At 33.7% G+C, this 27,423-nt stretch overlaps 2 protein-coding genes across 2 annotated transcripts; both read right to left on the bottom strand.

Moving 5' to 3' along the window:
* Nucleotides 1-7,093: 7,093 nt before the first annotated feature.
* On the bottom strand, nucleotides 7,094-17,295 carry LOC123306887 (enhancer of mRNA-decapping protein 3). The gene is made up of 4 exons (XM_044889076.1): nucleotides 16,950-17,295; nucleotides 16,450-16,896; nucleotides 13,623-13,922; nucleotides 7,094-7,710 (listed from the first exon to the last, which is right to left on the bottom strand). Exons 1-4 carry the CDS (start codon nucleotides 17,105-17,107, stop codon nucleotides 7,227-7,229), a joined length of 1,389 nt encoding a protein of 462 aa, XP_044745011.1. The 5' UTR covers nucleotides 17,108-17,295; the 3' UTR covers nucleotides 7,094-7,226.
* Nucleotides 17,296-20,883: 3,588 nt separating this feature from the next.
* Nucleotides 20,884-26,763, bottom strand: LOC123308293 (transmembrane reductase CYB561D2-like). Its single transcript, XM_044890897.1, has 2 exons — nucleotides 26,381-26,763; nucleotides 20,884-22,614 (listed from the first exon to the last, which is right to left on the bottom strand). Exons 1-2 carry the CDS (start codon nucleotides 26,546-26,548, stop codon nucleotides 22,087-22,089), a joined length of 696 nt encoding a protein of 231 aa, XP_044746832.1. The 5' UTR covers nucleotides 26,549-26,763; the 3' UTR covers nucleotides 20,884-22,086.
* Between the last annotated feature and the right edge of the window lie 660 nt (nucleotides 26,764-27,423).

The raw sequence follows: 27,423 nt of genomic DNA on the forward strand, positions 1-27,423 counted from the left end.
GTCTTATACTAGTAGTAGTAGTAGTAGTAGTAACAGTTGTTTATACTTATATTATTTCATGTACAATGTAGGTTTTCCCAGCTTGATATTATTCATGTAAAGTCTGAAATAGAAATTTTGAATTTGAATTATCGTGTCTTCTTTTGATAACTGTGGTATCTGAAAAGATGTAGGGCAATGCAGGTAGCATTTTTAGTTGGCTTTCACATTTTGAAGGGCAACACATAAATATATTAACGAATAATTCCAGAAAATAGGATGATGGCAGGAATGAAATTCTCGGAAAAATGGAAAAATACGGAGGGTTGTTTTATTCCAGTTTGGATTTATTTCTGCTAACAAAGCAGTTAGAAAAGTGTATTCTAAAAACTGTGGCTGAAATGACCCTCAATATTGATCTCATAGAGGAAATCGAGAAGCAAAGAGTGCAGCTAGATGGATATGAGTCGCACAAAGTAGAGCTGACAAAAAACAAATTATAGATTTCTATATAGTTATGCGTGCCAGGTTTTTGGCCAGGTCAGATAATAAAAACCATGAAGCCAGTAGGGCAAAAATGAAGATGCATAAAAAAAATGCAAAATTGCTGACTTGAATGTGTATGCATGTTGGTTTTGAGAATAAATAAATATTTCTTTTCAATTTTGTTCTAAATTCCTCTCCTTACTAATTAAACATTTTTTATTACAAACCTCCATATAATTGCTTGCGAATCTTGATTCGCACTTATTTTATTGATAGAAAAACAGTGAAAAGAGCCATTTGCTAAAGCAGATTCAACTAAATAAATATGCATTTCATTAACAATTCATGTTCTCCAAATTTTGATGAGATGGATATGATTCTCGGATAAGATATAACGATTTTTTTTCGCACGATACATAACTGAGTTGAAGACGGAAACTACACAACTTAGAATAATCATCTGTATTAACAATCCACTTTCATTCTTTACTTAATATATACATATATGGACGATGTCGCAGTTCATATTCCTTAAATATACATAAACGTACATTATTTGCTGCAAGAATGATATTCTGAATTCTCATGATGAACTTCTTATGGATTGAAAATATCAGCCATCAATATTGATCAAGCTTCGTGGAAACGGGTTATATATTATTCGTTTCTTATTAATTAACATTGATCTCCAATAACGTCATTGTCTTTGTTGTTTCAACTGCAGTTGAATCATGAACCATGAACGAATCAATGAAATTTGTATAATAATGTCATGATTCTTCTATTTAAAAAAGGCGCGAACACTGTGCATCTCTGTCAATACATCTTCTATCCTTATCTCCTTTATTGCTTCACAGCGCCACCTGGCCTATTTACGGTTTCTTGCGGACACATTTCGTTACACTAGTTTGTTCTCCTTCTCTCTACCCTCCATAATTCAAACTGAAACCCTTCTTGTGCCTGACAGTATCCCAAACGATCGACAAATTCCTGTTGGACCATACTTACAGTTTGGCAACTGATATTAGCACATTCGATTTTAAATTCTAATTTCTGAGTCCGCAGTTGTTTCAGGTTTTGTTTTATAAACAGCATTTTTCAATTTCTGTTATAATATGAAAGCTTGAGAAAACTAATAAAATTAGGAATTTGGACAAGGTGTCATGTTAACAAAAATAACACTAGCAACTTCAAACTCTAGGGAGCGAAAGACCTTCGAATTGAGATATCACTGGACCCCCCTTCCCATTACAGAAACTAGGGGTGGCACTCTTAAAAAGTAGATCGACGTCTTCCAGCATTTTTTTTTCTCAAATCCCAGTGCGAGAAAATGAATTTAGTCCATACTTTCTGTAAACACTCTATAGGAATATAAAATATGGCACAATCCATTGCAGCCGTCGAAATAAACCTCTTTTTTTTTAATTATGAAATATCTTTAGGAAACGTATGGAATAAGAAAATATCTCAAGGCAAAAAAATTGAAAAACAAAAGCACGTTTCGATGGTTTATGTGTAGGTATCATCAAAAATTCTCAATCAAAATTAAAATTAAAATTTTCGTCATCTTTTATTAAAAGTAGATGAAAATACTGCTTTCATTCGAATATGATCAATTTCACACTTTCACAGTTAATATTCTGATATCATTTCCTCCAAATTTCTCAAGATAGACTACCTGAATTAAATAAGTTTCTGATAATATTAATTGCGTTCAAACGTTTAAAAAATTGCTTCGGACAAAATTTGTAGAAAATGTAATGCTCTATAACTTTATAATGAATGCGAAAACAATTTGAAGACCAGCAGAGGAGATAAAAACCGATTTTTATGACCTTTATGGCCAATTTTTATTGTTTCGGCTTGCTGAAACTGTCAGATTATATTTTTTCCGTTATTCTCGAGTCATCCAGCTCCAAAGTAAGAAAAAATTTCACCGCGCTCGAGAATGTACACGTGACGTTTTTTTTTCAAGCTTGGCGCCTTACCATACATTGTACTCTCGCAGATTAAGAGAATATATACTTTTCAACATGTAATTAACCATGTCTTAATCTGACATTCTCGCGTATGTACCAATGATCGTAATTTTTTTTACTATTCTGACAGGCTGTCCTAGATAATTCCCCCTATATATACAGATCTAATTTCTGGTAGTTACTCTACAGGGTCCAAAGTATCTCCTTTTATATTACTCTAACACGCTCGAGTAAATCCCGAATTTCCCTTAGGCTCCCCAACTATTTGTGGCGTTATCTGCTGCATATGGCGCAATATGGAAAGATGGCGTGATTTTCAAACCTTATACACATCTGAAGGGTGGAAAGATGGTTCGCTTCATAGAAAACATGCTGTCAGATAGAAGGTTTCATGTTTTTGTTAATATATAGTTCATGTGATAAGTCATTTGACCATTTCATAGCTGAGAATAGTCTAGAAAAACACTCCCACTTTCGCTAAATTTAAAATCAAAGATGAGCTACACTTTTGTAAAAGAAACATCAAAGTTAATTCAGTCATACTTTACTTCATATCACCATTGAGTATTAACCAATGGGGGGTTTAATACTCAATGATATCACTCATTGGCGCGGCGGGAAACCCTACATAATGGTTGTACCTAACAACCTAACCCTCGCTAAAAGAAAATATTATTACTTTACTCCAGAGATGTAAATTTCTAAAAACAAAGAGAAGTATAAACCAGTTTTTTTACCTTCTTTGATAAGACAAACACAATATTGAACGGAAAAATGTTTATTGATTGAAAATATTTGGCTATCTTTAATATGAAGATTTCACAACCTTCTAAAATAGAATAAAAAAATATCACAATTTTCGTCATAATTCAATTTTATAAATTCAGGAAGAATTTCAATTATAATCAAACAGATGTTTGAAGTCCATACTGATACACAAAAAATATCAAATATCCATATTCTCAAATTCATGCACATTTCAAAAAATCGAAGAAAACTCGCGAAAAAACTATTTCTTCGAACAGAAAAAATTTAAAAAATATATCATATCAGGATGAAATTCAATAAACTATTGGTTGAATAACAAGACATTAATGATTATGTTATATAAAAATAATGATGAGCAGAAATTATGAAAGCTCCCCCATTACCAGTGACGACAATTATTAATTTACAAATATTACATAAAGACAGAGTGAAAAAATCCAATAAAAAATTATCTGTCACACTTAAGTTCATTATAAGTCGTATCATGGACTGTACAATATTTACATAGAAGAATTTTTGAACAATATAATTATCGTATCCACTGCTTTTATGAGAAGCATACTTTATATCATGATACATACTTTACACTACATCAAAGCAACCTTTGAGCTGAAGACCAATTATGAGAAAAACAATATTAAGTGGAATTAATCTTCTTTGTTTTACAGAGATAAATACACTCAGGTCACTTTGGTATAGTGCTGACAATATACAGTTATGAAATATATACAGAAACTCGCAGCTGTTTCAATAGTAACCACATAATAAATTATATAATAAAATACAGAATAAATAAATTTAAACATAAGTGAAAAAGTCAGAAACTTCAACCAGTATTATAACTTCATATCATATCAAAATAACACCAACAATCAGTTATTGTAGAAATTTTTCATGTTATTCATCATCATAATGGCACAGAAACAGTTGAAACTTATATAGTTTCCAATATTTTTTCCTTATTACTATCTGGAGGAGCGATGGTTTTTTGAAAACATGAATAGATTTGTCTCAAATTGGTCTGTTTACTACAAATATGTAATTGAATTCTGAATAACTTCCTCAGTTTTCCATTGCTCAAAACTTACGACTTATTCTAGAAGTAAATAAATCATCCATAAATTTTTATTCACTTGGGCTTTTCGCCAATGCACTAACTTATTGTATCCTAATCGGTAATGGAATATACTTTCATATGTTGGTGTTAGGACTAATTGACAAAAACACGAGTTTCTCAAGAATCTACAAATAATGGACATTTAATAATTGGACACTATGAAATTTTCTCAATTTCATTTGTATTATTCCATTTACTGGTTTTTGCGAAAAATCCCTTTTAGCCTATTTTATTTTCATTTTAGATCTCTCATATTACAATTACTGTTTCACAAAAAAAAAGTGGGATACATTCTGTCCTGTAGATTCAGAACCTCATTAAATTGAGTACTAGTCAGTAATTCTGCTTTTCTTTTTTCATAACACAATCATAAGTGATATTTTAATAGACCAATGCAGGAAAATGTTTCAAATTATCTTCCTTTCTGCAAACAATTGCTATGATATGAGAAGTCATTAGTGGCTATTGATTTTTGCCCATGTGCATCACATCTATACAGGGAGTGCCAATTAGAACTTTTCTGAAAAATATATATTTCTCCTAAGAAATTAGGCAATTTGATCTTATTTTTCAAAATATTTGGACTGATTCATGACCTCCAGTTATACAGAAAATAGATATAAAATCGCTTATTCCAAGTGGAACATCCTTTCAATAATATACAGTATGTTTCCTGTAATTGAATGTAGTTTGAAATTCTACGATTATTTTTTGATGAAAATGACACATGAAGGCTTTTTAGAAAATGCTTATTTCTCTAGAGCGCATTGCACAAACTCAGATTTGATCCATAAAATTGGCTGCCCAAACGATTTTGAATGTTATTTTCTAAGTTATGATATACAGAAGATTCTATCGACACTATCAATGTTGGATTTCAAAAAAAAATCTGAAACAAATGTTTTGCGATGCAAATTAGCTATCCAGCAAGTTTCATTTATATTCGCCCTACATATTATGAAACTCTGATCATACTTTGTATTTCTGTTGTTGACAGTTGTGAAAAGGTAGCCCAACCTTGGAATTATACGTCAAGGTTTTTTTTATTCTGTTGCATAAATAATAATAAAAATCTTCATACAAATAATTCAAAAGTTGAGTCATCTCTAGACAGCTAGCAACAATAGAAACATAGGTCAATATTTATCAACTAGAGTTCCATATCAAGTAAGAACGAACCTAGATAAGAATTGATACATAGTATCTCATTTGCTCTCATGCAACCTCTATTTCAGAATATCTCAAGAATGGTACAATTTAGATATAGGAAACATTCAGAACATTCCACCTATTCGGGTTCTAACCTGAAGTTTTGTCATAAAACATGTGTTTATAATTGACAAAATCGATTATTACCTTTTTCTGAAGGTCACGTTTGATAGTCGCCTTAGAACCTCTTGTAGATCAGCATATAATGTTGCCCAGAGAATATAAAAAAATTATGGGTAACCAATATCATACACCAGGCCTGAGGTTATTCATTCTGCTTTCGAGATATAAACAGTTTCCTATAAGAGTTCATCTGTCCGTTTTTTCTCAAAAAATTGTGAGTAACTCAAAACTACTCAAGATAGTAATAGCGGATAGAGCACAAAATAAACACAAAAATTGAAAACATATTGGAATAACCGGAAATCATAAAACCTTTATAAAATACAAATATTTCAAAAACAAAGTTCTATTCATCTTATGGCTGCACAAATTTGTTACAGATCCAATATATATATTTCTCTGTAAACTTCTAATGGGCACGCCTGGTGGGGAACTCTATATTATGTTTTGGCCTCGATCTCATAAGAACTATTTTTGGAATTATTCTCTAATAACCTAGGATAAATGAGAAACAATAAAAATTGTGGGCTATGAATGCAAAATAAGGCACATTCATTAGTTTAGGATATACTATTAAATTGGAAATATAGGATAAACCCTTTTAGGGTTTTATGAAAGTAGTTGATATTGGCAGTTTAGAGCAAGAAGATGAAAAGAATTTGGAAAAGTCCATTTTTCAATCAAGTCAATACCGCTATCATTTTGCACTGACGCCCATTTTAAGAAATCACATGGTTCATTTGAATGTTCCAAATTTGTTTCAGGCTATACCTGAAAATATCTGTCAGAAAGAATACCAAATAATAACTGGAGGCTTATTCCTTTCCTCATATTGTATTAATATTTCAAATTAAAATTTCCGTACTCTTGTGAGTCAGTTATTTAAATCATTCAAATAAATCGGTGTAAACCACCAAATTTCAAATAATACAATTCACATCATCTAATTATTCTGTTCAAAAAAAAAAATATATTGAAACTTTACTTAAATAAAAAGACTGAATTTGGAAAGGTTCTCAGTTAGTGATTAGAAATCATGTACTTATCCATTTTTTACCATATACATTAGGTATATGTCTTGAAAGTTCTACTATCGAAAAATTTTTCACGGAAAATAAAGATACCAAAAAGTATTACCTTATATTCATCGTTGGTATCTGCTCTTGAAAGATTTCTCGAGAATTTGTTAATGAAGAGTTTATTATTTCATTGTAAATTTTTTCAATCAATAATAAGCTATTCACTATTAGTCATCATTAATTCGGCTGAAAATTTCTCATTTCAAATTTTACAGAACCTATAAATTTACCATAAATTTGAACTCCTGAAGGCACCACAATTAGCGTTATTTTTTTGAAGAAATAATCTCCAATTTCGAAATGTTCGAAATCGTCAAATATTTAAAATCAACTCAAATTCAACTCTTGAATACATATGTCAAACCTAAATGCCCTTCAATGCAAAAGAAACAAACTTTTAATATAAATGAATTTAGGAAATTGGAGCATCTTTCTACAAGAAAAAAATCAATCGAAGTAGTCATCTTCAGTTAAAGATCCGTCGGGCTATGGTGAGTCCAACTCTTTAGGATGTATTGGAATGTAAAACTTTGAACCAAATGGAGGTTTGTACTTGATACCTACTTCAGTAAAGCAACTTTCTGGTAAACCTAGATTGCAAAGATATATATTACCGTTATCTGTAGTGTAATACAATGGCAATGTTGCCACTAATGAACATTTGGGATGGAAATTTGGAGTTCCTTTGGATGGTGGATCAATTGCAAAAATGGGTGAACGGTTTCTGTTTGTCCAACTAACCAAGTCCGGATATGCTTTGTTCATATCAGATTCTTCACAAAGTGCCAATATAACGAGATCACAATTAGCTGGGAGATCTCTGACCTTTGTGACTATAGAAGAACCTGTGTGTTTGAACAAAGACATTTCTTTTTCGACCAATTTATTTATTGTGGGTACCCAGTATACGATTGTACGCACTCCATGGCTCGACAATTGTCTGGCAGCATTGATGCCTGTTGCTCCTGGTCTGAAAAATAAAGGATCATTATATTTATCAATAGATCCACCGTCCTCCATACAGGGTGTTTCATGAGTCGTTGGTCATAGCCTAATGGTGAATGCAGGTCATCCAGGCCTTTCAGAAAACTTGCTTGTTTTGAATCCTAAGGCTACTAGTTTCGGAGATAGGGGTGATTCATAAATATTAGCCGAAATTTGCGATAGCCATAACTCTGTACTACAAGGTCCGATTTTCATCAAATTTTATAGGTTTGTTAACTTCAGAATGCTCTTTTAAACGGCTCATGAAATATCAATGTTTTCAGGCAGTACTCAGAATATGATGATTTTTTCATTCAAGCCCCAAAATCTATATTTTTTATAGAAATTTCGTTATTCCCATGAATAACTACATGATTTATTCTAAGAAATTCAATTTTCACTTTGCATGGCACACTTGTCACTTGTCACAAGGGAATAGGAACCGGACGAATTCATATTTTATGCCATTTTTTCGAAATGCAGCCCTGTTTTTATTGTTTCGGTGATAATATTTATTGTCCTTTGCCGAGATTCTGAAATATTTTAAATTATATTTAATTCTTCTTCATTGCAAACCCTCAGTACATACTGAGTGTTCGTAAAAAAGTGTTTAAAAGTGTGCAAAGTAGAGCTGTGAATTCTTTTGAAATTACATATTAAATTTAGGTACAAATGATGAGAACCATCTTGGAAAATGTAATCCGTAAGTGTATTTGCTTCATAACACACATAAATATTGAAATTTATTCTTCAACAGTGAAAATGTACTATTATAAGTTATGTTCAAAATGTTCTTCCATCTCGACGCATTTCCTAGCGCATTTCAGTAACTTTTTCACGCACACTCAGTGGGACCTAAGGGTTCAAAATGAAAAAGAGTTGAACAGAATTTAAAAAAAAATTAAAATCTCGACCGAAGAAAATGAATAATATCACCAAGAGAATAAAAACAGGACCGCATTTCGAATAAATGACATAAAACATTAATTCATCCGGTTCCTTCATTGCTATTTCATGAAAGGAAATAAAAAGATTAAGGTTGTATGTGTGTTATGAAGCAAATACACTTACAGATTACATTTTCCAAGAGGGTTTACATCATTTGTATTTAAATTGAATATGTATTTTCAAAAGAATTCACAGCTCGACATTGCATACTTTAAAATACTTTTTTACGAACCCTCAGTATGTGCTGAGGGTTCAAAATGAAGAAGAAATTAACAGAATTTGAAATAATTCAGAATCTCGGCAAAGGACAATAAATATTACCACCGAAGGAATAAAAACAGGACAGCATTTCGAAAAAATGACATAATAGTTACTTAATCAACTAGGTTAGTAATGAAAGCGAATAATGATTGAGAAATTTTAACGTGCAAGGAAGCGAGCACGTTAGCCAAGGCGCAAATAGAAGCGCAGGCTGGTGAGGTGACGCAGGGTGACGCACCTTTTTCCTGCACTGCACGTACTAACTGATAAGTCACTGTCACGCTTTATTTGAGCGGTCTTGTTTTTTTCTGTTTTACAAAAACTCGCGCTGCGTCACCTCACTAACCTGCGTTTCTATTTGCGCCTGGCCTTAATGTTCGAGATCCTTAATAGCTCAATTAATAAATGAGTTGATTACAAGATTTTCCGTCGACCACATTTTGAATTGAATGTGAATTCTTGATTGCAAAAATTTTCTACCGATACGTAGTCAAATTTGACAGCTTATAAATTCTCTATGTTCATATCGGAATGTTGATATTCATGCGGGCGATCGAACAATGGGGTATTTTCCTAAATTTCAAAATATATGTTATAAAAATCTTTATACCTCAAATATATCGAAATATATTTTTTTCGTTTTTAACATATTGCATTTTGTCTGTATTCACTTTCGGAAATTCTGATTTCAGAAGTGCTCTTTTATGAACATTCTACGTCATTTTCACAATCCGGCAACGCCCATCGAGTCAATAATGGTCATGAAAGTTTTCTGATCAACATAGACGTAGTAATTATCAAGTTTTGTGATCACATTTGTCATTCAAAACAAACAATGACACAAAATGTCATCGGTTTTAAGAAGGTATAGACACGGATTACAGAAATAGTTTTATGCAATCTGTGGATATCTTCTTGAGCGGTTCCACTGTTGTCGAATTAACAAAAATTACTAGACTTTAGTAAAGGCATTCTACGTCACAAGCTTTCACATATTCGAATGTTTACTAAGTTTCGAAGGGTGTATTTCTGAAATTTCTGAATTTTGAAGCGAATCTTTCAGGTGTTGGATAACTAATGGAAACGGGTTTCCATAAATAATCTTAAATTCGATTTTGGAGTTTTAGGAAACTTGCCCATTCGAGAAGTTCATAGAGGGCATATTCGAGTTGTGACATTTTGAGTAAATCACATTGATATCGTTCCCTATAATATCTGTTAAAGAATGTGTGGAGCTGGTGGAAGCTGGAGTTGTAGTACATAGATATATTAATTACTCCCTAACCATCATAATTTTTCTACAACCTCCACAATTCATCTCTTCTCAATTCACCCGCTAGGTACTACGAGAATCAAGGCGACATAGAAATATAATAATTTTTTGGGAAGCTGCTGAATACTTTTATGTGCGATTACCCATGACAATAATTCATTAATAGGAAATTAAACAATAAAAGGGTTCATTAACAGCTAATTTCGTGTACGTTAAACAGTGCTATTATTAAGAGGTCGGCGGAAAAATGGGATTTCGTCCGGTTCCTATTCCCTTGTGACAAGTGTGCCATGCGAAGTGAAAATTGAATTCCTTAGAATAAATTATGTAGTTTTTCATGGCAATAACGAAATTTCTGTAAGGGATGTAAAAAATATGGATTTTAGGGCTTGCGTGAAAATATTGATATTTCATGAACGAGCTTTTTGAAATGAACAAACCCATAAAATTTGATCGAAATCGGACCTTGCATTCCAGAGTTATGGCTATAGCAAATATAGGTCAATATTCATTAATCACCCCGTATCTCCGAAACTAATAGCCTTAGGATACAAAATAAGCAAGTTTTCTGAAAGGCCTAGATGACCTGCATTCACCATTGGGCTATGGCCAACGATTCATGAAACACCCTGTATAATTTTATATGAATATTATCCTTGTTTATACAGTGCTCTCGAAAATCAACGAATAAATTCGTTATTGCTAAGAGATTTCCGAAAAAATCCTCTGATACGTCGATTTTGTTTTAACAAAGGCATTTTTTGATATCGATCCATATTTGTGAGGTAATCGTTATTCGGGATATGACGTTATCGATAATTTTTTCAAATGGCAACAATTTCGACCGTGCCAATTGAAAGAGAGTGTCATTTTACGCACACATTTTCAAAAATTACCAACTAATATAGGCAGAAATGCAACCACTTCAGTTCGCCCTTCAGCCGGTGCGATTCTATTCGGCCGAGAATTAATGAATGAAATACTCTCCTGATGACAGATTTATTCTGGCGAGGTTTTTTATTATTGGAAATGTTCTTATTTTTTCAATAATTTGTTTGACTCGTGGGAATCATATACGTTCTTCCAGTTCCGTTTCTTCCTTTACTGGTAAATGATTGGTTTTTATATAATTATATTTGAGCAATCATGGAAGCTTGGAAATTGTCCACTCAACGATGACTTGAGAAAGTATGATTCTTCAAAGGAATATTGAATTTTAACACATTGAACGTTGACTAGGTTGTAGGGCCAGTGGTTCGATTGCACCGCTGTCTCGGAAATCACTCACTCCAACTCGATTGTGGCCATTCTTTAGATATCATTACGGGGCGCTTTTCCATACGGAGTGCTATTTGGTTTGTCAAAAAAGTTGAACAATATGATTCTACACTAGGTATATTCATTCGAAAAAATAATACCACTGAGCTGAACACTCAAAGAAAATACACAACCAAGCGTTTTACTTGAAAACTCTACTAATTTCAGATGAGGTACAGTTTTGCAACTTCGTACCAACTTATTTATGGATGTATTTTTAGTATATGAAAACTCAACATTACTTCAACAAATTTTTCATGAAAATGGATTACCAGAAGAAATAGAGAGTTTACCGAAGAGAACACTCCGAAGATCCAGCGACTACTCCTTTTTGAAGGGGACAAATGATTAGTTGAAATTTCAATTTGATTTTCTTAGAATGATGAATAAACGTATACGATAAATGTGATTTACTCTGAAAAATAAACAAAAATATTGGAAACTTATAAAAATCTGATTTGCAAAAAGAGGCGTACATCTATATTTGGAGAGGGTGGTCCCACCCTCTGTAATCTGTGACTACGTCGGACCGGTTAAAGGTTAAAAATAACAGCTGCCACAGAGCAGCAGTTCCCACGTAGATAGAGGAAGGGGAAGATAACGTAAACAACAAGAAAAGTGTGTCCAACATCTCTATGTTTTTGTTGACATTTACTGTGCATCTACTCCATGTTTGTTTACGTTTACCCCAATATTTGAATGTTAATTATCGTATTTGTGTTCGATGTAATAGTGTTTCGTTCGTTTTTAAGACTTGAGTATCGAGAATTTCGTTATCGGCATGCCAGGAAATTGTGTAATTTGTGGCAAATATGCCGAAAAAGATAAATTCGGATTGGGGTAAACGTTAACAAAAAGTTGATGTTGGACACAGAGAGCTCTCCTTCGTAGCTGCGCAATGCGGTATCTTCTCTTTCCTCTATCTACGAGTTCCCATTTCGCCGGTGCGATTTGGAAGTAGCGCTGCGCTAGAAACAGTATCAAATCACAGCCGGCTGTGATCAAATCAAAGAATTTTAGCACGGGAGTTGGACTCTTCTCGTTTGATATTCCTATGTTATGGTTATGGAGAGTAGAGAGAAGGAGAACGATCGCCGTACTAAAAATGTGTCTCCAAAAACGGAGAACATAGGAGTCGCTGCGATCGCAATGTTGATCGACAAGGTGTGGGGATTTAAGCGTCAATTTGAAATTAAAGTGTCTGTCACTCATAATATATCTTCAGAATAATATTCTTCAAAACATAAATGGTACATATTTTAGCGGATAAAAAATCTGTGGTCTCAAAGCAGCGATCGTTCTCCTTCTCTCTACTCTACATAGTTACGTTATGGAGAGTAGAGAGAAGGAGAACGATCGCCGTACTAAAAACATAGACATAGAGACATGGACTGTGTCTTCCCTTTTTATCTATGCATGAAATACGGTCAAAAAAAGTGACAGACAGAAACGCACGTCGGGCATGCAGTTGTCTTTTTCTAGAATTTTGATTGGTCCACACTCACCTCTATGTGAACAAAAAAGAGACAGGTAAATGCCCGACGATCATTTCTCTCTTTCTATAAAAAAGACAATTTCATGCTGACATTGCTCAGTCCATGTCTCTATGAATATGACTAAAAATGTGTGTTCAAAAACGGAGATAATAGGAGTCGCTGCGATCGCACGGTTGATCGATAAGGGGTGGGGATTTAAGCGTCAATTTGAAATGAACAGTCTTCATTTTATTTTAGGTTATATGTCATCGTTTTTCTGATGATTTTTCAAATACGTTTCTTCAAATCTGTATTAAATATGAGTTCTCTGAATTATATGCAATAAAATACAAGTCATATTATAAAGAGGACTATGTTATCAGCTTTATTCATTCATAATGATAAAGTAATCAATTAAATTCAAAAGCAATCACTGATCAAAAAAATTATGCGCACGTTTGTTAATCATTGTTTATTGAAAACAGGTATGTTAGTTGGTTTACTGTAATCTTCAAAATTATACCTATATGTTTGCAGTGAGGAGTAGAATTACTAATAAAACATTTTTGAAGTGAGATGAATATGGAATACCATTCATAATATCAAATTTTCCAAATTTCTCACCTGTTGGGTCCACAAAGTACAACAACAGTTGGCCACTGATGTGAATTCTGTGGTTGCAATCGATGACCTCCACCCATAAGTGCAATTGAAATTTCTGTCGCGGCTCTCCCCATAAGTTCTACTCTCCTATCCCATGTGAGCCCAACTTTTTCAGCACACTCAAACAATTTACTTCTCAAGGATGGGCTTATACATGGTACCGCAAGCCCCCCATCAGTAACATATCCGCTAAATTCATTTTTAGGAACTTGGATTTGATTGTATGAGACAGGTCCAGAGGTGATAATATTTTGATCATGCCTAAAAAAATATTATAAAATTATAAAAGTTTTCTCAGAATCCTGTTATTAATTGTTGAGATAAATTCATCAGAGTAAAGCAAAACCAAATCCCTTACTCATTCAGAATTCTCGACAAATATAAATATGTCAAATGCGATTGGTTTATTAGTCAACAATATTAGTGCTGGCGGTCAAAGTGTCGAATAACATACCCCAGCAGTTTTCGACTGTGAGAGCATATTATGTACTTTGCTATTGGAACCTATATACTGTATATAAGCATCTTTTAGGAATAAGATATTTCTCTCTGTTTGAGCTAGTTCTGGTTTGATATTCATTGAGAGTATAGATCGACCTCCGTTAAATCGATTGAATCAATATACAGATTGTTTCACAAAGTGCGTTTCATTGAAGAAGAATTTATCCTAAACCAACCTAATCTCCAACATTAATATTTCAAGAATGTTTTGGCTATACAAAAGTAGCCCATTAGAATAAGCATACAATTGTAACTAGAAACCATTCCTTTTAGGTTTATACATAACTGACCACACTCATTAGAATATTGCTCAAATACGACGTTGAACACCCTATATCCCGCTTATGCGTCGAAAACGGGTTATATGTCATGAGGCAAAAGTGATTCTCCCGGTATCACCTACCGACCATATATATTTCTCCAGTTTATTATGAAACACCCTGTATGTCCCAATATAGATATCCCAAGTTTCCCCTCTCGGCGAAATTGTGGGAGGGGGTTCAGTGTAGCAACGAAAATTTCAAAGAAATGGATGTACAGAGTGGGCAAAATTTGTTATCTACTGAAGGGATCTCGAGAACTATAGCAGCTAGAAGAAAACTGATAACACATTCTTTAGCTCTTTTTTCTTGACTAATCCAAAACTGAAAATAGATCTAGCCTAACGTTACAGATTTTGAGTTATTGAGAAATTATCATTTTCAGTGAAGCTGAATAACTTGTTTATTTGAACTCGTATTCGAAATCCGTTGTTACATTCTACAGGCACTTTTTTATGAGGAATTCGAACATGATATTATTGAATTTTTTGATCCAGTCATTTTTGACTACTACTATTTGAATGAGCAGACCTGAATTCTAAATAGCACTTCCTAAACCCATCTTCTCCCTTTTTGAATCATTTTTGGCATTTTTTTAATATTAATTGATATTGGTTGTAACAACGTAGTGTTATCTATGGTAGTGTTGACATTAATGACATTTCATGAGTGCCAACCTTACTCCGTTCTAGTTACAAAAACATTAGAAAATTATTTCATGGCCAACCAAGTGCTAAAATAAAAGTGAATGGAGTATATTTATAATGTGCGAAGTAATGCAATTATAGTCCATTCAAGAATGATTGACAATTGCGAGTGTGGCTATGGAAAATTTAAGTTGGTAATAGCCCATAAGTCAAGATTTTGTGTTGGGTAATTCAGGTTGGTATTGTGAATGAACAGTGATAGATTGTATAATATATATGTGAATCAGTTAATGCCCCACAGCAATCAACCGTCAGCTGATTTTGACAAATTGTTAGAGTACCCTATAGTTCTACTTTTCAAATACTTTTGTAGGTTAGGTTGGGTTAGGTACTTTTATAGGTTAATAGGGAACTCTAACGATTTGTCAAAATCAGCAAAGCGTTCGTTGCCGTGGGGCACACAAGCTTTTCCCTCCATTGATTCGCATGCTGTTTTGGTCGAGTATTGTGTATATTGTGCATTATGAGCGATTAGACTATAACTTTCTCAGAAATGCCTCTCTACCGTGATAATAAAAAGCTTTGTGTGCCCCACGGCAACGAACGGTCAGCTGATTTTGACAAATCGTTAGAGTACCCTATATTTGAAAAGTTAAGTTCTGTGATTAAAACTACAGAAATTATTAAAGTTCTTTTGTGACCAGATATTAATCTGTGTCTGGACTTTCAAGGCCTACTGAGATGTCAATCATTCTTGAATGGACTATACATGGAATGCGTTTAATCTGCCGCGGCCGCTTATGTGTTCCCCGCTTGACAAATAACTAATTTTCATCAAAAGATTCCCTGGTTTTCCAGAAAACTCAGGAAAATCTTTTAATTTCAGTAGGATAATCCTCATATTTTGTGCCACAATAGACTGCTTTGGTTGAGGTGGTAGGTCTGCTGGTTTCGACCAACATACCCAACAATCTGTAATCTGTAAACCTTATACAGAAAAATCAGTAGATTCAAGAATACAGATCAGGAGGGGGCCATGACTACAAGAAGGAAAGGGAGCCCACAAAAAGTAACAAGACTGTATGAGCTGAAGAGATAACTCTAGTGGTCACATTTTGCCCCTCCCTCCTAATGCACAACCTCGCAGAAGGGGAAAACCTTGAATATTCATATTGGGACACATCTTAAGCTATTCCAACAATGAATAAAATAAATTGCAATATTTTCATAATTTGTCAATATACCAAAGCAGGGTTAAATTGGTGGTTCATTTATGTTAAATTCATAGTTCACAAATGAAAACTACTTTCAATAACATACCTATAATTAGTTGGTCTTTTAGACTCGGCTTGTTTGATTATGTCAGGCTTTTGGTTATTACTTAGCTGTTCCCAGAGTGCCTGTTTATCAAACAAAGCTAAGTTACTCTCAAAATCAAAATCTTGAGTAATTTCCTCAGTGGTTGGTGCACCAAAACATTCCTCATCTCTCCAACCCTTTGAATATTTTCCTTTAGGGTTCTTATCCCTTTTATTATTCATATTATTCATTTTGAAGTAAGTGTCATTTTGTTGTACTTTATACTCTTCCATATGTTTGGTTCTATTTGGGACAGAAGTATTTCCAACCCTGTTATTAGATTCCGAGGTGTTCTGACTTCTATTACCAGCTTTTTTTGCTACTGGTTTTTTGACAACAACTGTGCTATTCTGCTGTGGTGAAGGCATTTTTCTCTCAATTAATTTCAAAGACTCGATAACACTTGAACTGAAAAAAGGCAATTTTTGTGGCTGTCACAAAATTATTTTATGTTAACTCACCTTATTTCTACAGCTTCCTTAGTTGTTTGGGGAATTCCATTATGGAATGCTCTTATCAAAGATATAGTTGTAGGGGTAACAGATATAATTTCTCCGTTATAAGTACCTAGGCCTCCAACTAATTTTATAGACACAAGGTATCCAATCCAATCTGCCATTCTTCAGTTTTTTATTAAGTTTTTTTACAAACAGAAAAACAAAATTCTTTCTCCGTGTTTCGTCTACTGTCGCGAAAGTTAATTGATATGCTCACAACACAATGTAGAAACTCAGTAAATTTTAATTTCTATTTTATTCCGAGATCTGAGATGTCATTCTAAACGGTGAAAACTTCCTTTTCCAGATGTTCAATCAACAATCACAAAATAAAATTATAGTTTTTCTCTTCTTCTTGAATATATCGCAGTTTGGTTAAAGTTCTGGTCTGTGGTTCTGTTTAAACTTCGAAGGACCAAAATGGAATCTCATGCGAAGTAAAAAAAATGAATAAATAATAATAGTTATGGTATGAAGAATAAGTAGACTAGAATTTTTTAAACACTAAACTTTGAAGCAAAGATTAGATCTTTGCTTTGAAGGGTGTTCCCATAAAAGCTAGTGGCGTAGAACGTAGAAAGACCCTAATTTTATGTGGCAACACCGTAATTTGATATGGACACACTGAACTCAATAAATAATAATTTATTATTATTATAAGAGTACCATTTAGGTGTAAAATTGAATGATGTTTAATTATGTTAACTTGAAATTATAAACGACTAGGTACTTAGGTACTAGAAGTCCACTAGTTCTTCCAAAAAAAGGATGGTCTCGGTCTGATAGCACCAGTCAGAAGTTCTACAGTGAAGCAAAGCTTCCTTGTTGTTTTTCATTTGAAGGTAATAATATATCAGCTGATAATTTTAGTATATACTTATATACATAAAATTCACTGGCTCTTGCCGATAATGCAAGAGCCAGTTGGTTGGGAAAATTGTCGATAGACCTCCGGATTCTGAAAAAGTGGCCCAGATTGATATCGAAAATAATGATTCACATTTATTTCGAATGTTAAGTCCAGTTTTGGGCGAAAAAGCGATACAAAAATGTTTCAATGACAAAAACGAAAAAAAAAACAACTCTGTGATTTGCCCAAATCCTTAAGAACAGAATCAAAACAAATCCTCTTTCTAAGAGGTGTTGTTGCATATCAAGGAGAGTACTCAACAGCCATTGAATACTTTGTTGGGTACTTCCTTAGACCCCCTATAGTGCGTTATTACATAAGGAGGGCACTTTTAATTATCTATATCTCGGTAATGATGAGAGGTAGACAAAAACAAATTGCAGATTTGAAAAGAGCAAAAAGCAGATATCCCACAAGCTAGGGTGAGAAAAAAAGTTTTTTTTCTCCTCCAAAAACTCGTAAAGTATTAATGAGCAGAACGAACGAACTGGTGAGCAAAACGGAGCAAAACGATAGCTTTCGAATGATACCAATATCGGAAAGATCCGTTGAGGTGCCCTACTAGTGTAATATTACACCAGCAGGGCACTTTTGATCATATATATATATCTCGGTAACGGTAAGTGGTAGAGAAAAACTAATTGCAGATTTGAAAAGAGCAAAACGAGAGCAAAACGAAGATATCCCACAAGCTAGGGTGAGAAAATAGTGCGGAAAGTGATACTTGCCCGCACGAAACTGCCGTTGCCCGAACGATGCGAAGCAGAGTTCGGGTAAGCAGTTGAGTGCGGGCAAGATACTTTCCGCAAGAGTTAGGAACAATATTTTTTCTAAAAGCGCTTGAAATATAGAAATGTATCCATTTCACGAAACAGATCATATCTCATTTGATTAATTCATATAATGACAGGCGTAATTCTGCATATCATTACTATGAGTTTCTCATCGTTGACGTTCTGTGCATAGAAACATGATAGAATTAAATTTACTCTATAATATTTGCGTGCGGGAAAGTGACTCTTTGCAACTTGGAATGCGTACGGGAAAAGGGTTGGACGCGCACGCTTGTAGAAAAAATTTTTTTTTTTCTCCTCCAAAAATTCGTTAAGTATAAATGAGCAAAACGAACGGACTGGTGAGCAAAACGGGAGCTTTCGAATGATACCAATATCGGAAAGATCCGTCGAGGTGCCCTGCTGGTGTAATATTACACCAGGGCACTTTGAATTGTCTACAGCTCATTGTATATAGGTGAGCAAAATAAACTGAGTAGTGAGCAAAACGAAGCAAAATGGGAGCGAAACGAGGGCATAAAAATCGTACAAATTCTTTAAGGTGTCATGCTAGTGTAATGCCGCTACAGACGTCCCTTGATCAGTGTGTGACAAGTTGTGGTCACTCATTAATTTTTACTTATTTCCTTTATGTTTTATTACATCCTTCAATATTTTTCCATTGTTTTCCGTTTATGTATTTTATTGATCGGGGTTTTCTTCATAACCTTATGCGAAAGATGGGAGATTTTTCTCAACAATCATTATTTCAGTAAAATCCATCAGGAATTGAGAGTTTTTTGTTTAAACAGAAAGATGGTGAAGAAGACGAAAACAAAAATGTAAGTATTCAATTGTAGAAAAATATGGAGTCATAGGAAGGAATGATAAAACTACGTTTAAATAATAATCTATTTATAAGAAAATATTTGTGTACAATTTGATCATTAATATACACAGTGGCCCGAAAATCTGGAAACAGTGAATTTATTTCGCGCACGGGTGAAAAAACGTAATTCTGATACTGGGGTCTTTAGTAATTTCGTCCATTTTTGAGCCCTATGCAGAGTTTTCTGTTAAAAAATCCGGGGGCACAAATCGATTATGGCATTACATGTGCGTCGAATCTTATTTGTGCCCATTTATTGGGCTCAGGAAGTCAGGAAGATTGTGTTTGTTATTTAACAAACACAATCACTTGTGTGTTATTTGGGCTTCTGATTAGAAGTGGTCAGTCAGTGGGGCAACAATGTGGGTCCTCAAATAGTACAAAAAAATTCGGGTTTCAAGCAATTCGGATGTAAAATTTCCCGATGAATCGGAATCTGCAAAAAAAAATTATGGGTTTGCATTTGAAATTTGAAATTTCAATTTTGGGACTCTTATACCACTATCAGAATTCCGATTTTCCACGCGTGCGAGACAGTGATGGATTTAAGGGGCAGGGAAGGTGGTCTGCCCCCCCAGATGTCCTCGGTGCCCTCCCCAGAAAAAAAGAGAAATTAGAAAACAGCGATGAAAAACAGCAATTCTGGAGGTTTTTCGTTGTTTTTAGCCATTTCTAGAATTTTCGGACTTCTTCTCGAGCCAACCTCGGGTGCGATTACCTCAGACCTTCCTAAGGGGTGCCCCCCCACAAAAAATGTTCATTTCCGCCTATGCTGGTCGGCAGTACAATTCACTTCTGTCCCGCTTGACAAAAAAGTGTAGATACGTCCCTGGTGCGAGAAATAAATTCACCGATTCCAGAGTTTTTGGACCAGCCGATATAATAAAAATAATAAAATATAGATTAACAGCAGTTTATATACCTTGGTACATCTTAAGAAATTAAAAAATTTTGGTTAATTGAGGATTTTATTATAATATCGGTCATTTACGAGTCATTATATATTATCAGAGTTAAAATTATAAATATCTATATATTAATTAACTAATATAAATATACAGGGTGATCAATTTTTAAATTTCAAGATTTGTCATGTGGTTATGCAGTGAGATTTTATTATACCGTTGTCAATTCATATGTGCGGTTGGAATTTTTTTTAATTAACTAGTTTTTCTTTTTTAATTTGTTCATACAAAACAATTAATTTTATGATAAATAACTTTGAAGTAGGTTCTTTTCATCATGCCCATAAGCAGAGGAAGCTCTTTTCAATTTCCCCAGATAAATTTCTGTAATGAAAAAAACGAAAAAGATAAAATATTTCTAGTTTTTCGCGAAAATCAATTTTCTGCAGAGAAAAATGTATATTTTGATCCCTATTGAAAAAATCTACTTGACCTTGACTCCAAAGTCAGATTGGAAATGTGCATTATTTGATATACTCCTGAAGACTAAGAAACTTTCATTTGAAATATTGTTTGATCCAGGCTCTTCCCAATGAATTATACATTGTTACACATGTAACTGTGAATTTTGAATTGTTTGTTTGCATCTTAAAAAAAAATAAATTGGTTCGTTATTTGTGTCCCCATGAATACTCACTTCTTCAAATGTATCAATTCTGAGCATAAAAAACTTCATGTCTCGACAAAGATTCTGGAAAAAAAATTTCATGTTCCCAATTCAAAAAATCTACTTCGTCTTGAAATGACCTTGAATACGAATGCAGCCACCAAAGTCAGTCTACTTCCGATGTACCCCTGAAGACTAAGAAAATTATAAAATGGGTCACCCTGTATATTAATAAAATAACTATTGACATCAGCTACTTTTGGATATCTTAAAAAAATGGATAATTGAGGAACTGAATATTTGTCATCAAGAGTTGTTATATCAGTACTTGTACATTTGTTCAATAAAGGAAGGAAATGTGGAAGATAATAAAGTGCGTTCAAAAAAATTAGTCGTCAAGTAGGGTTAATGTAATGTAGCACTTATCTTGAACCAATTGGTAATTATTCGTAGAATGAAAATATCAATGGCATTAACTCCTATCGTAATTTTCAATATGAAAATTTTCAAGAGAAATTTCTAGCAGATTCTCATAAAAATTCGAAACGTTTACTTCACGTTTTATCAAGTTTGAAATGTATGTATAACCATACAATAGAAGCTAAGAGCTCAAAATAAGAATACCAACCTTCAAAATTCCTCAGATTTCCCTTGACGACAATTTTTTTTAACGCACTTTACATGATATAAGTAATCAGTGAACTTTAATAATTTTGAATTTTTGGCTTGAAATAAATATAATTTTTCCCTATTGAAATCTCAAAGGAAGGATGCCAACTATCGTCTTTATTAGGTCGGTTTTTCTTGTTATATTGAATATTGGTATATTTTCATTCGTTATTGGTAACTTTTTTATGGTCAGAAAATTATTTATATTTAAGTCATATAAAAATTTTATTATCAATGCAATTTTATTGATTTTCAAGTATGTATAGAGAACTATTTCAAGATAACAAATTATTCCTTGGCAGTAAGTTTCTTCCAATCCCAATTCCTTCGAATTTTATCTACAGGTTGTATTACCGTATAAACGACAACACCTATAACCAAAAATAGCGCAATACATAAGCTAAGAAAGCTATGAGCGGTTCTCATTGCAAACCATTTTGTATAGCAGGCAAATACTAAGGATAGACCCCCGAAAAAGAATCCGATAGTGCCTGTCAAGATGTGGATAAATTTGCTCAACCTTGGCGGAAAATAGTTCTTCAATTCCTTTCGGTACAAAGCTACGATACCATTCAAACCACTCATTATCGAGAACAAAATACCAGCAAAACCCAAGACTGCGTGCCAAGTAATGAAGTGTTCCCATTTGTAGTTGTTCTTTGCTTGGTATATACTAATTAAACCCATGGTGGCACCAATCAGAGCCATAGTTTCTAAAACCCAGTGAATGAAAACTGTGTCTTTTCCCAAGAATTTCCTTATGATGGGGTTGATTCCTCGAAAAACTAATATACCCTGTACCATCAGCAACATCCACTGAAAAGAAAAATTAATAAATGACTGCAGGGAAATTTCTTCTAACGATCATACGATATAATTATTATGATGATTATTATAATTTGACAAGAGTAGAGGTAAACACTTATAAACAAATTCTGAAAAAAAAAACCAAACAATAAAAAAAATCTGAGAAGCTATTCAAGATGTTTTGTAAACAAACATCATTCATTGCTGTCGGTTACACCACCTATCTAGGAAATTTTTGAAATAATAGTTCACTGAACGCGATTGCACTAGGTATACCTCACCCGAAAGGTAATAAACTGCTCAACATGAGTTAGGGATATTGACTTAAATTGCAAAAAAAATATAGTTAAAATAAGATTTTTCTGATAAAAATTCATATTAATATGATTTTAAGTTGCAAATTAATTTTAGACTGTAGGTCTGCAGCGTATACAGGGTGGTTAAGAAAAATCGAGTAAAATAACGAAACTTTATTTCCAGAGAATTCAAGCATCTCAAGACTATCAATACAATGTATGGCCTCCACGGGCATCAATAACAGCTTGACATCTTCTTTGCATACTACACGCAAGGTTGTTGAAATTTTTTTTAGGAATTTGGTTCAATAAACGGGGCAGAAGCTCTCTCAGCTCTCAGATCATTTAAGGAATCTGGGGTAGGTTGATGATTATCTAATCTTCTTTGGAGCATATCCCATGCATGTTTCCATGCAATTCAAATCTGGTGAGTGCGGAGGTATTGGTAAATGTGGAATACCAAGCTCCTCGCTCGCATTCTCAACTATGGCTGCACGGTGCAGTCTAGAAGTGAGTGTTAAATTGAAATTTCAATTTCTAGACGATAACACTAGAAGAAACTTTAAAGTTTCACCAATAGCAGCGTGAAAATTTGGCACAACATTGTCAATGACATGCTTCCTATAGTGTAAGGCGGTCATATTCGCAGGACAAATGTGTAGATCTGTGCGCCCGTTGGAACATATCCCGGCCCATACCATAACACTACCCCCTCGGAATGGATGGACTTCTTGTACATAGCGACGATTACGGGGTATGCGTGGGATTGTCCATACCCTTATTCTTCGAGAATCTGAGAATCGTCCATATCTAGATTCATCAGTGAAAAGGACACTACGCCATTGATCTTTCCATGGTCACGTGTTAATGGAACTCCTCTTAATGGACGTCTAGAACCTAGATCAACCTCTCTCAAACGTCGTCTGATGGTTTCGATGGAAACTTGGACCCCATCTGCATTTTGAAGAGTATTCCGTAGCATTCTACACGTAGATGTAGGGTTTCTTCCAGAGATATATCTCTGGTTTCTTCTCGCCGAAACGGTGATGAAACGATCCTGATCACACTTTGGCTGACTTGGAGCCTTTCCGCTACAACAACCTGAGTTAGGCCACCATGTAGCATTCCGATAGGCCTATTAGCCTCAGCGTTTGTTAATTTACGTCTTGGCATTTTCAGAAAACTCTTTTCAAATCGAAGTCATTGATAAACTGACGTCATTTCAAAATAGAACATTCAAGAAGCATATACAAAGAACCAAACTTCAGAAAAAAGGCGACCAGATTGACGAAATGTCTCGCTGATTTTTATTGGATCCATTCAAGTTGTTATTGAGTTTTAAATGATTTTACAGCGATTTTCTCGAAGATTACATACTTTTAAAAACGATTGAATACGATATCCCTAACACTTGTGGAGCAGATTATATAGATGCTTGGCGACGCAACGCCGACCTTCCGAAATAAAATTTGCATAGTGTCATTGAATAACGTATATTACAATATACTCAACTATAGTATATATGTTACGGCTAAAGATAGGTGTGAGCATTAATTTAAGGTTAGTCGGCTAAACAGATCAACAAATGAACAAATGTGCCGTTTATAGGTTGACCCAAATTGCCGCCTATCCTATATTTCTTACAGAACTAAGAATGGGTAGTAAAATATAAAAATACCTAATATAAAATATAGCCTATATAGAAATTCAGCCTCTGCGGCTAAACTTTCACGTACGATAATATTCATAAACGTCAGGCAATTTCATCTTCAGCCCGTTAATGTGCACATTACCCAAAACGAAACGGATAAAAACGTAGTCGGAGAGAAGTGATGTCTCTTGCTATTCAATGCTATTCTGCATAGCTATAATGTGTGTATGGGTTTACATAACGACCATAGGTTTTAAAAAAGCACTTAATGTGTACGTTTTATGCCCTTCAAATCGAGCCTAAGTTTTTAAAAGTCAATTCACACATACAGAAGTTAGATATACAGTTTTCCACAGTATAATATAGGAACCAAAGATTATAATCTTTGATAGGAACGTGGATGGAAATGAAACACTAGACATTATAGAGATAGGATAGGCAAAGACATTAGAGTTAACTCTATAATCTTCGGATACATGTGCAGTATTTTTTATGTAAACAAAAGTATATTTTCACCATCATTTAACAAAATTGGCTTTATGGAAAAAATTTCTACGAAATAGAAACGATATAGTTTTTAATTGTATTGAATGAAAGTGATCTCTAAAATCTCTCCATAACCTGACACAATTTAGGAGCATAAAATTCATTATCATATTATCAATGAAAATGACCTGCTAACTTCACCGAACTAGTTTTTGAGTTTTATTTATTGAAAGAACAATTAGAGACAGGACGTATGTTATATATTCTGAATCAGAAAAAAAATATGGGACTGGAATATGTAAGAATAATACAAAGAAATTATATTAAAAAAAATAAAAATTATCATTATATCACACTGCAGTGGCGGACTGAGAAAAATCTTTGACTACGCCACTGTATTCTACATGAAAAAGTGTCTGTAGAATGTAACATTTGTTTTTCGATATCACTGATACTTTACGCAATCCCATCGAATTTTGCCCACCCTGTACACAATAAAATTAGACGATCAGAAAAGAATAAGTATCTTTTTTTCGCCAATTTATGGACCTGAGAAACTCGAGTTGAACATTTATAAAAAAGGAATTTGAAATGCGTTGTCACTTTGACCATATTCGACCCCTGTTTCTACTCAAATTCTTGTAGCCCCTCTCGCAGTGGTTTACTTCTAAGTACCGTGTAAAATGTGCCCCCTACGAACATAATTAAACATATTTCATAAAAAATTTCTACTCATTGTACTATGAGAAATGGTGGCTCATTTCATTGGGACACCTTGTATATTTAATTGAATATGAATAAAACATCATCGCTATTTCAGACATACGTATGATATCGATTGATCAGAATTAAGATGTCTAAAACACATTTTAGACATCTTAATCAAAATCTTGCCCCAAAGGGTATGTTCAATACAAATTGACAAGTTTGACAACTATTTGAAATCACAAAATTATGATTGTAATTTCAAAAATTTTCCAGAGTCCGTCTCTGATGATTTGGCTTTAATCTTGTCAGACGTCCTTTCTGAAGTGAAATTTCTACTTTAAGAAGCAGAAATAAAATCGGGCCAGAAACGCTGAAAAATTCAAGTTCCCAACTCTTTTCTTTCGAGTTACGAGTATTCACGGACCGACAAAGCTGATTTGACCACGAATATTCTTCATCAAAATGAGCTAATCTAAAATTGTTCAGGACTATTTCCGGTTCAGGATTTGAAAATCACATTTGGACAAAATTATGATGCTCATTACATTCCTGAAACAAAGATCGCAAAACAAATCAGTTCAGTGAGATTTCCCCTGAATTTGTGTAAAGATACTCAAATGAAAGCAATACTTACTCCTATGTTAGAGAAGAACACGTGGATATCCAAGAGAACTAATTCACTTACAGAAGCTACCACTAAATATATAATCAATATAACGAAAACAATCTCGAAGAATTGTATCAGATTAAAAATGTCCTCTTTCTTATTTTTTTTCAATTTTTGTTTCTTCACTTTCTCCATTCTTACATCAAGTTCGTTATTGAACTTTTCTTGAATGAGTCGACATGAAAATTAAATTGTAAAATTGAAAAAGGGTAAAATAATCTTTTTATCTTATCTTATATATCAATAATAGTCAGATAATTACAAATGAATGACTGTGCCAATTTTCTAAACTAAACTAGTAAACCAGAATTCGAATTAAACGGAATTTCCAATGGATCAAAAGAAAGAACATTATACTGCACACTGATTACTGATGGTAGTATTCCCATTCATCATCAAATCCAAGGACGAATGGGTTTATGGTTTATTAAATGTTGAACGGTTGAACTCTTATTCCTTGTATCTTATGTATTTCCTGTTATACCTATATATCATTTTCAATTATTGCAAGATTTTGTGTTTTTTGTTGAGGTACGATATTAATGGTCAAGTACCTACACCAAATTAATAACGAAGAAAACCAAATTTTTAAATAGATTGGCTGAGGGACAAAATTATTGAATTTTTGACATTTCACAATCTTTTTATGCTGTGATGAAATGATAACTAATCTAAAATCAAAGAGGAGTTTCCTGAAATTTTTGTGAGCACCCGGCACACCCCGTGGTCCCCGTGCCTTGTGGAAGTATTTTTATTAGATCTTCATTTGCGTTTACCAAAGATTTATCTACTATCCAGAGACAATAACCTGAGTTGTCTCTGCTACTATCTGAGACATGTTTCTGCTACTGATTAATTGACATTAGGAATAATTAAGTAATTAGCGTAGAACTAATATCCTCGAAACAATGTTCCAAGCTTTTATTAGGTCTACGGACTCTTTTTTTACTTTTGCTTTCATTTTGACGAGACTTTCAGTTATTTGGAAGTTGCTTGTGTTTATGGGGCTA

Source organism: Coccinella septempunctata, chromosome 2 (genome assembly GCF_907165205.1).
Source record: "Coccinella septempunctata chromosome 2, icCocSept1.1, whole genome shotgun sequence".
Taxonomy (NCBI): domain Eukaryota; kingdom Metazoa; phylum Arthropoda; class Insecta; order Coleoptera; family Coccinellidae; genus Coccinella; species Coccinella septempunctata.

Bases quoted from the DNA above. Each gene is read 5' to 3' on its own strand.
- LOC123308293 (XM_044890897.1), bottom strand. From the start codon at position 26,548: ATGGAGAAAGTGAAGAAACAAAAATTGAAAAAAAATAAGAAAGAGGAC. The intron at 22,615-26,380 runs GTAAGTATTGCT...TTTTCTTTTCAG, and splicing joins TGTTCTTCTCTAACATAGGA to TGGATGTTGCTGATGGTACA.
- LOC123306887 (XM_044889076.1), bottom strand. From the start codon at position 17,107: ATGGCAGATTGGATTGGATACCTTGTGTCTATAAAATTAGTTGGAGGC. The intron at 16,897-16,949 runs GTGAGTTAACAT...GCCTTTTTTCAG, and splicing joins AAGGAAGCTGTAGAAATAAG to TTCAAGTGTTATCGAGTCTT. The intron at 13,923-16,449 runs GTATGTTATTGA...ATATTTTTTTAG, and splicing joins AAAAGACCAACTAATTATAG to GCATGATCAAAATATTATCA.